The sequence below is a fragment of the Crocodylus porosus genome, unplaced genomic scaffold, assembly GCF_001723895.1.
Source record: "Crocodylus porosus isolate Cpor-Errol unplaced genomic scaffold, CroPor_comp1, whole genome shotgun sequence".
Taxonomy (NCBI): domain Eukaryota; kingdom Metazoa; phylum Chordata; order Crocodylia; family Crocodylidae; genus Crocodylus; species Crocodylus porosus.
In genome coordinates this window covers 10,227,236-10,237,665 of record NW_017728951.1, presented here as the reverse complement: position 1 = coordinate 10,237,665, position 10,430 = coordinate 10,227,236, and the positions used below count along the sequence as shown (strand labels likewise).

At 36.8% G+C, this 10,430-nt stretch overlaps 1 protein-coding gene across 3 annotated transcripts in view; it reads left to right on the top strand.

Annotated features, from left to right (window-relative positions):
• The window catches only part of BUB3 (BUB3, mitotic checkpoint protein), a 16,369-nt gene extending 7,677 nt beyond the window's left edge, over positions 1-8,692 (top strand). The window contains exons 4-9 of one of the 3 annotated variants that reach the window (XR_002104893.1): positions 1,240-1,391; positions 3,923-4,081; positions 5,567-5,744; positions 5,995-6,211; positions 6,597-6,665; positions 8,326-8,692. Coding sequence is in view for 2 of the 3 variants with exons in the window: in XM_019556247.1 (XP_019411792.1) it covers positions 1,240-1,391; positions 3,923-4,081; positions 5,567-5,744; positions 5,995-6,211; positions 8,326-8,335 (716 nt within the window). In the remaining variant the exon portion in view is untranslated. Of the gene's footprint in view, positions 1-1,239; positions 1,392-3,922; positions 4,082-5,566; positions 5,745-5,994; positions 6,216-6,596; positions 6,666-8,325 lie in introns of those variants that run through there. The other 2 variants (XM_019556247.1, XM_019556248.1) reach the window with 2 other exon arrangements.
• The last annotated feature ends 1,738 nt before the right edge of the window (positions 8,693-10,430 follow it).

Here is a 10,430-nt window from a genome sequence, read left to right as displayed (position 1 = left end):
TAGACAACCTGAATTTGTAATCTCATTATTTCTTTACCATATCATTGAGTTTTTAAAAAGCAAGCTGAAAATATTTCATGTTCTCAGCTTGGCACATCCTAATAATTTATTAGGAAGGCAGGAGCCTTAAAATGTACTAGTTCATGGAGCTCTAGTTGTTACCATCCATGTGGACTAGCCTTAGATCTGTGGGACAAAGTGCCTGATCCCTCAGCAAATGCTGAGGTGGGGTGTTGAGGGCAGAAGGACATGGCTTCCTTGCTTTTACTCCCGTGTCCTGGACCCAGTATTGTGATGCAGCAGGGAACTTTATATATGAGGAACATTTGGTTCAGCCCCAGTCTAGAGTTTGGTGTGGATATTGTTTTTGGGGAATTGGGTAAGGTCTAGCAAATCTCCAAGCCATGTGCTAACTGAATTTTTCTTAGGCTTGTACGTTAGGCATATTTACCCAGACTTTCACAGGGTTGACATAGGCCCTGACATACTGGCCAAATTTGTAGTTCCTGCTCCAGAGGTGTAGCTGTGCTCAAGCAGTCTCATTATTGGAAACAGGCGAACTATTTAATCTAATATTGAATGGAAAAACCCAAAAAAGTGAGGAATATGTATCATATGTCAGATTTCTACCAGATTGAAAGTTGGAAAACTTTAAATAATTATGAACTGAGAATTATAAATAACTGTCATTGTTAAGCTCCCTTGGTATTGATACTGCCACCAACCCCACCCAGCATAGCCATCATTTTCTTCTGTAATCTTATACCTACATTTGCACCTGAAATGTCTTTTATATTTTTTAATAAGTGTGGTGGTGAGATCCATGTGCTAAAACGGCATTTATTATTTAACGTGGACTGACTCACTAATCAGTTTTAACAGAACATTTCAAATAACTGAGCACTTGCAAACTCTTTTTACAGCAGTGTACCAGAGATGCTTCCTTCCCATTTCTGTTTTGGAAACTGCTGTGGTGCAGGGCATGGGCAATATTGAGTTCTGCAGTAGGAATGCATTTATTGTCTGATATGTCATGACATAGCAAGGTCAACAATGTATATTTTTTGTTGAAATGGTTAGAAGACCAAATATTCTTTAAAAGGTGTTGCAGCATGCTAATGCATTAATAAATGTCAGTGTGTTACTGCTATATGATTCTCTTGTATTCTTCATTCCAGAAATTGTGGGTGTTAATAAGACTCTATAAAACTACATGTAACTTTGTGTTTCCTGTGATAGAAAACCTTGTTGGCACCCATGATGCTCCTATCCGATGTGTCGAATATTGTCCAGAGGTGAATGTAATGGTGACTGGAAGTTGGGATCAGACAGTTAAATTGTGGGATCCCAGGACTCCTTGTAATGCAGGAACCTTCTCTCAACCCGAGAAGGTTTGTACTCAAGTAGTATTACAGTATTACATATAAAGTTATGTTACATATCCAGTGACTGTTAAGTGGCAGCACCTTTCTTGTATGTAAATTCTGTCATGACCCATGAGATTGTAAAGTATTTAGTGATTTTTACTTTCATGTTAAGCCTACAATAAAAGTGTTTTGCAGACGGTATTAATCCTTAGCTGGAAATTTTAGGTTGTGCAAAGACTCTAGTTCTCATCATTAGGAAAAACAAAACTTGGTTCTGAAATTTTTTTTATATTCTCTTTTTGTGAACCTTTTACAGGTTCTAACACAGATTGAAGAAAAGTTTGTGTGTGTAAAAGTGAGATGCTAGTAACAGTGGTTTGAGTGAGATGGATGAGTTAAGCTAGCTTCCTCAGACGATTTTGCCAGTCTAATTGGTAATCCACCGAAAGCACAACTACTGTTCAGGTTCTGGGACTGCAGAGAATAAAGCCCAAATCTCCTGCTTCAAGCTGTGTGCATAAAAGACCAAACTAAATCATTTACACGATAAATTGAATTTTAGGAGGTATTATACCACAGCGCCTAGGCACAGTTCTTTTCCTGTTACTGAGCAGTTATGTGCTACTGACAAATCTTTAAAAGGAAAAGGATAAATTAACTGTGACATCGTAGGCTGCTTTTCATAGTTGCATAAAATACTGATCTTTTCACTGTTAGTGGACATGTAGAAAGGCTATTTTCATTAGTACTTTGTTCTGTCTTCCTAAATGGATGTTGGATAAATATGAATATTTTCAGTTTGCCACTCCAGGGTTTCATTCATTTCTGTCTAAACATATTGTCCAATCAGAGTTATGAGCCATCAGAATGTTCCATATTGCATCTAAATAGCTATTATTTTTGTCACAACATAGCTGAATCTACTTCTGGCAAGTCCTTTGTTCAGAATAAAATAATTGCATTGTTTCTAGTTTTGATTTATAGTTGTATGTAGCATGTAAAGAACTGTGATAAATTGCTGACATATAATGGACAACCACACTGAATCAAGCTGCTTATTGGTTCAGAAAGGCTCATTATGTCACTTTTTTAATACTGTCTTTGATAAATGCATACACCTAGTCAACTGCATGACAGTGGTTTCATTTGATTTATGGTTGTCTGGTGTAGAAAGAATACTTACCATACAGGTGTGACATCAGTTTGTAAAGAAGATTTAGGATATTTTAACAGCTTTTTTGTGGTTGTTCATATGTGTATGTGAAAATTTATATTGTTTGAGTGTAATTTCTGTTTAGATTTTCATCACACTTTATATAGCAGTTAAAAATAATCATTTTAAGTGTATAGTTCCTTTTGATAAATGATACCAGGCTGCATTGATAGTATCACTTCTTATGAAGGTAAGAAAGAATGAAAGCATTCTTTCATGGCTTCTATTGCTGAGTGGACAAGTTTAGACAGAAATGAATGCAAGAATCTTACTTGCCGCCTTATGAAGCTCTCAATTCCACTGAGCTTTAGTGAGTCAACTTATTAAAAAAAGAGGAAAAAAATCAGAAATTCAAGAATGTGTTAATATTTTTCAAGATGGCAAAGTAAATGACAAGGCTCAAAGATGAAGGCAGCACAGTATGTCAGAGATCACTGTCCAGTAGTTTGTCCTAAGGTTTTTATGTTAATGTTCTTTACAAAAGCAAACTTACTTGTAAATTTATTAAGTGAAAAGAGTTTGTTTTATTTATTTCCTTACAATGCCAATCAAACCACAGGATCATGGGGAATGTGAGAGAACAAAAACAAATGGGCTGATCCATTTCATTGCAAGCAGAGATATCAAAAGTTGAATAGCATTAAGCATTGCAAAGAATTGCATGTTTAATTTTTTTCATTTTAATAGCACGATGCTCACAACATGCAGTTTGATTTAACATTAGATTGCTTTTTATGAGATAGTTAAGTGGGGAACTGTCAGCTACCGTACAGAACTGCCTGTGTACGTGCTCTCGTCCTGTGGAAAATAAAAGTTAACCAATAGCAGTTAAGTCCTCGATGCAACAGAAGTATGAGTTTACTTTCATTTTTCCTCAGAATACCTGTGTACGCAGGCAGTTACTGTGGAGCAGCTGCTGTTCTGTAAAGTCCCACCCTCCTTTGCCTCTTGTTAACTTTGTGTGTTCAGGCCTTCGTAAGGACTTCATATTATGGGGTTAGAACATGTTTAAGGTGTGACTTGAAATGCAGTGTTTAAGAAGACGCAGCCCACAAAAGCTTGAGATGGATAGCTACTCTGGCTAGTCTAATGTGCAAATGTATCCTGCCATACAACCTTAAACCACATACTGCAAGATCAAAAATGCTTCTACTGCAGTCACTAATATTAAAGTTGCACACTGAATAAAAAGGGGGAAAATCAATAGCTGTATTTAATTAGAGGTCATCTGCTTTTTAATTACAGAGTGTTGTTAGTTCATTCTTCATGTCAGAATAAAATAAGAATTATCAGCCCATTAGAGTGGCTTTTGATAATGTTTCTGTAAACTTTTTTTAAAAAGGTGTATACGCTCTCTGTGTCTGGAGATAGATTAATTGTGGGGACTGCAGGTCGGAGAGTCTTGGTCTGGGATCTACGGAATATGGGTTATGTCCAGCAGAGAAGAGAGTCAAGTTTGAAGTATCAGACCCGTTGCATCAGAGCATTTCCAAACAAACAGGTATGGTTGCTGTGCAGTAACTCTTTACTAAGACGTTTCTAGTAAAGACAGTTGAATCTTTTGTAGGGAAAAATAATTTGTGGTGTGACTTGTGACATCTGCTACCTTGTTGAAAAAATTTACAGTAGTTTAAAAAGTATGTTTAAACTTTAAGAATTCATAACTCAGTCCTTTTTAAAAATAAATGAACAATGTTGAGACTTCCTGTTTCAGGTGGTCATTAGCAAACATTTTAAATTACAGTGGCCTTTGCAAAAGGCTTTCAGTTAGTTTTCTTTTGCTTTCTCAGTCTTCATCTGTTTCTTTTCTGCTCAATCTTGTTTTAAAAGATGCTGGTCAGTGCATCACAGAACTGACAAATGGAGGAAGAGAGGGAAAAGATAACTTGCTATTGCTAGATAACTTTTATGGATATAAACTACAAATTCCTCAGACTTTGCCTTCTGCAACATGTAGCCTAAGTTGTAGGAAAATATATGGAGTAGTATGCAAAATATTGGTGCAGCGTTTAACTAAAAACTGTTGTAGGCTTCTTTCATACTACAGCCTTACTGAGTTCTTGCTTGGCTGGTCTTACGCCTCAGTTATGTTGTTTTGGTTACAGGGGATTGCATAAGAATAAGGTTACCTTTCTTTCCATTATTCATTCTTCACATTATAGTTTAGTGTTTCTGTTGCTTTGCCTTATTCTGGAGTGGGAAGTAGGTAACACTTGGGAATGGACTGTTCCAGGGCTCAGTAGTGAGAGCTTGGATACTTCATGCAGTGAGAGATGTTCTTTCTGGTGTTAGAATGAGTAAATAGTATGATGTTTTTCACCTAAAACTGGAGTTAGTGTTAGGTTGGTACGTCATATTGTCCTGCAATCTGGATTTGATGTAGGTAAGCATTGGTATCATTTTATTTCTGAGAAATGTAAGCATTACACTTGTGGCAGAGAGACGGCAACAGTAGATTGCTAAGTGTTAGTGCTGTGAATTAAGTAGAGGCAGACACTTATGTAATGGAAAATATTCTGATCTGATTTGAGTATTTAGTTACCCATACTTTATCCTGAACTAGTTTTAATAGAAGGCTAAAAATGTTGCCTATTGACACCTGAGGTCTCAATAGTTGAGATCAGTAGGGTGTAAGGATTGTGACCAGACATGGGGGATTTAATTTGTTTTCTGCAATTTGTGTGACATTGGTAGTGTTTCTGGATCTGCAAATGTATCGCAGGTCTCACCAAACTTTTACTTAGCTTCGTTGAACTTTCAGGCAAGTTTCCCCTCCATGTACTTTTTGTTACTGAATCATGTATGTGTGACATGAGCTGTGCAACTAGAAAGCGTTTGTAACTATTCTTAAGTTTTTAAGTAAATATTCTTAAGTTTTCCTGTAAAGTGTTTCTTGTGCAGCTGGCTTTAGAAAAGGTATGCAACTAATCATAGTTGCAGCACTTGAATATCTAACTGGTACATTTTCTTTTCTTTTTTTGCCTAGGGTTACGTTTTAAGCTCTATTGAAGGTCGTGTTGCAGTAGAGTACTTGGATCCAAGTCCAGAAATACAGAAGAAGAAATATGCATTCAAGTGTCATAGATTGAAGGAGAATAATATTGAGCAGATTTATCCGGTTAATGCTATTTCTTTCCACAACATCCACAACACGTTTGCTACAGGTAAGTAAATATTTAAAATTGTATAGATGTATTTCTTTAACAGGTACTTGCAGACTCCACTGCATTACAGAGCTGCTTTATGTTATGGCCTGTTCAGCTGATGATAAAACACTATAACAAATTTTATTTCACTTTCTTGTTTTCACTAGGATTAGTTGCATTAAATGCTGAAACAGTTGTTGTTTGTTCAGTTATGACAGCCTAACATCTAAAGATCTTTATTTATTTATTTTTTAAAACCAATTTGCAGGTGGTTCTGATGGATTTGTAAACATTTGGGATCCATTTAATAAAAAGCGACTATGTCAATTCCATCGGTATCCCACAAGCATAGCATCACTCGCCTTCAGTAATGATGGAACCACCCTTGCAATAGCTTCGTCATACATGTATGAAATGGATGACATTGAACATCCTGAAGATGGTATCTTCATTCGCCAAGTGACAGATGCAGAAACAAAACCCAAGTGAGTATGCTTCACTTGTATTTGAGCCTTTTTGAGCATTCATCCCAGGATTTATTAATTTTCCTAAATTCATGAATAGCATTATTGATAGCTAGTAGATAGTGCAGCTTGACAGTAGGGTTGGACTTGATTTTATCTTGTTCTCCCAAGCTTTCAATATCCGTAGGTTGATAGACGTGTGATGGATAAAATTGCGCCTAGTTGTTTAGTAGGAGAATGTCAAACTCTTATTCTCTTTGAATAGTCGCTGTTATTCTAGGCTGTGGAGTTATTGTTAGCTCATTGCTTCAGAATCAAGTAGAAGAATTCAGGCATTATTCATCTGAGCAAGTTTTATTCTGTTGGATCTGTAAGAGTTAGAATTAAGTGAAATTTGTATATGCAGATTAGAGACCTAACTTTTCCACTGTGGAAAAGCATTGAACTGATTCTAGGGAGACTGCATCAAAATCATGTAAGCATTCCCACTGTCTGCATTTTGGAGAATTATCTTTTTATTTGGAGTGTGCTTTTTACCCTTTGACACCAGACTTGGTGCCACCACTACTGGTAAAGGGAACATCCTTTATTGTTAGATAGAGAAGGCCTCTGCTAATTCTCAGGCTAAAGAAAGCTAAATGGAAGATCTGGCATGGTATAGAATTGCACATTGATATAACCTCTGTTATTTGCATCAACTTAGCAGTAGGTTGAACAGAATTATTCTGTTGTTTTTTAAAGGTTCTTATGCATTTAATCAAACTGCCCAGTATTTTAACTATTTGGTTATGGGATTTATTACTTTATCTACTGTATAAGACCAATTACCTGCTGTAATACTACTTACCTTTACCAAAAAAAAATTGTAGTTTGTTTTAAATGAGAAGTTGCATCTCACTTTTTAAGTTGTACTCCAATATCATTTTATTTTTTAAGGCACCTCTCTATAGTGTCAATCTGCCTGTTTTGAATCATTTATTTTGTGGTTATATTGAGAGTAATATTGGTAAAATACAAAATTGTGTAAATGCTTGTGGACTTACACTTTTAAAGTGATCTATTCTCTTTTTCTGGCATTATGTAAAAAGAAAGTGTCAAAATATTACCCAGAAATTATATCCATATTGCAATTACACTTTTTGTATGAGTAACTGTAAGTTAATACTTATTGTTACTGGGCTTACAGTGTTAGGGCCTATTTTCAATTATTTCTATCCATTGTTGGTTATAGTTGCTAGTTCTGTAGATGCCTTGTTCTGCTGTATGAGGAGGTTAATCTACAATTAAACAATATTTCCTCTTGGCCCTCCATTATTTTCTGAAACAGATGGTTCATCATTTCCTGGGCTGTTAAATACAGCGAGGTTAAGGTTAGACTCTTGGGAATCAGCTAGTTTTGAATCTTATTAGACTGTAGAAGGAAAACTAATAAGAATACTCCTTAATATTATTTTGTGACTGTAAACAATTATTTATTAGCAAACAATTGATCCCAGAAGGGCAAATTGTTTGAGTCAGTAATGAGCTGAGACAAGACAGAGCATATCTGTGTATTTGGAAAATAATTGTAACGTAATTGCAATGCATTTAGACAGGCATCTTTTTGGACCTGTTTCTATCTTTAAATGAATTTCTGAAAACATTAACAAGGTTTATATGCTTTTCTGACATTTATAAGTTGCTTGTGCCAGCCTTAGGACACCAGTCTTATGGTGAATAAGAGTGGGGGTTTGTTGGGGGGAATATGCTGTGTAGTCATATCAAGGTACCTTCAAATAGCATGCTTTTTCTTTGCTTTCTGCCTAATATCTAGTTAATAGTGCTTTTTTATGATGTGACTCTTTTTTAGGTTAGTTGAACTATCTTGTGTTTGCATATCCTGTCTTTTAAACTTGTGGTTGGAACAATGCCTTTTTAATAATATGGGCATTTGGAAGGGTTTTGATTTGCTGACAACCAAATTACTACATTGAATGCTTTTGGAAGAAGCAAAAGTTTTCTGTTCTGTGCAGTTCAGAGTTGATAGTCTTTTTATTTGTTTTTTTTTTCCCCAAAAATTTCCAATGAAGTTTTTTTTAATGAATTTATAAAAAGTCTGAAACCTACTTGTTGAAACATTACTTTCTTTATTTCAGGTCTACTTAAAAATCTGGCAGGAAGCTTCAGCTCTTCTTTATGAAAGGCTTGTTTACCTGCTCCTAACAAGACTAGCCTGTAATGGTGATTAAAAGATAGAAGTGGAAAGAACTTTTTTTTTTATTGATCTGCCTTTTAACTAAGAAACTTGTGTATTTCTGTACCTTTTGTATACTTCACTCTAGTGTTATTTCTTTTTTTTTTGATTTAGAGCATCAGTGCATCCATGTTTTGTTTAATTGCAGTCTTAAAAGTAAAATGAGTCTTTCCTGTAAGCAAACTGTGTTAAAACCACTTACTGCATTTTTGTTCTGGAAGCTTCCGGTAGTTTCAGAACTGCTCAATAAATCACTTTGAAAACCTTAACTGCATGTGTGTCGTGCTGTATGAAATGAGTCTCTAAGACTGGTCCTTAGGTTGAATGTTTGGAGCTTGTGGGTTCTTGATATGGCTCATGGCGAGTCACTGACTCAGCTGTCTTTTTTTTTTCTAGCCCAATAAATGGGAACACACCTCGTCAAGGGTGTTAACCTAATCCAGTGATTCTCAGCCAGGGTGCCACAGCACCCCAGGAAGCTATTAGCTTCTTTGAAGAGTGCCCAGAAGTGTAAAGAGGTAAGCCAGGTATGTGTGAGCAGATAAGCACAGGCTTAGGCTTGCTCTGCCTGGCTGCTCCCCAAACTCCTCTACAGGGAGGTGTAAGCACTGTAATAAATTCACTTATTTGAAATGGGGTGCCAATCGATTCACAAAACTTATGGAGGGGTTTGTTGAGTCTAAAAACGTTGAGAACCACTGACTTAGTATTCATATACTGTTTTGAAAGCATAAGCATTTAAAGCGGAGGTGTCAAACACATCTGTAACCCTGGGCCAGATCCAGACAACAGGGCTTCTCATGGGCCGGAGCCAGGTTGCATGAGACTCCTGGGCTGGATCCAGATCTGAGCAAGTGGCAGGGGTTAATGCAGCTGTCATTTGCCCCGTCAGCCTGCTGCTGGCATGTATGCCCAGTGCCCTGGATTTTAGTAGCGGATCCCACCCCAAATCAGTGGCCCCTCTGAGAGTCCCATGAGCCTAGTGAAATGGCTTAGCTGTCTGTATGCTTGACACTCCTGATTTAAGACATGTCTAGGCAGTATTGATGACTCAAACCATTGAGGAATCATTGATCATTTGCAAGGGGAAGGTAGGGCTCTATGTAACACTTGAAATTCAAGCTGTTAGTTATTTCACTTGCATCATGCCTGTAGAGAATCTTGAGATCAATCATGATTTGGAAGAATTGAGAACAGAGCAGTACAAATTAGAAGGTCTGATACTTTGACTGTGATGTAAGGTGGCATGTGTTTGGTCTTAGTTTGAGCCAGCCAACAAAGAGCAACACCGAGGTAATGGTGGAAGAAGAAACTTATGAGAGCAGGGGACTGACTCCCTTTTGCCAAAGAAAATTGTACACCTCTCAGGAGAAGGTAGGGTCCAATCCCTCCTAACTTCAAACTTGTTTTGCTGCCACTTCTCATTCAGTAATGTAATCTGCAGTCTGACTTCTTGCTTCAGCTGCTAAACCAAACAAATGTTTCCTGTAGAGAAAACTGTATTGTGAAAATACATTTTCTGTCTGAGAAGCAACTTTGTAAAAAAAAAAAAAAAAAAAAAAGTAGCATGGATTTGAATATTTGTTTTTTCTCATCAAATCTATTTTCAGGTTTTAAAAAATGTTTCAAGTTGCATCTGAGGCTAGCTTGTCATTGTCAATTAAATGTCTGCTGTTAATCACCTGTTTAAGTCCAGGAAAACAACACTGATTGTTGAAACAATGTAGTTTGTCTTGGTAGGATAACCGGCAGTGGCTCCGGTGCATGAAGGGGCAGGCTACCATAGACTGGGATGAGGAGCTTGCACTGATGGCAGTGAAATGAAAAAGCCCATACCGATACAGAATTGAATAGTTCATTGCAGTTTAGAAGCTGGTTACTCCCAATTGCTACAGGTCTGTGGCTAATTAGTTCCTTATTAAAGACACAACTGGTAGGAGTGATTGTTGTGTGGTGTCATTTTGAGGTTTCTTTATCCACATATTGGTGGCATAATGAACATAGCTG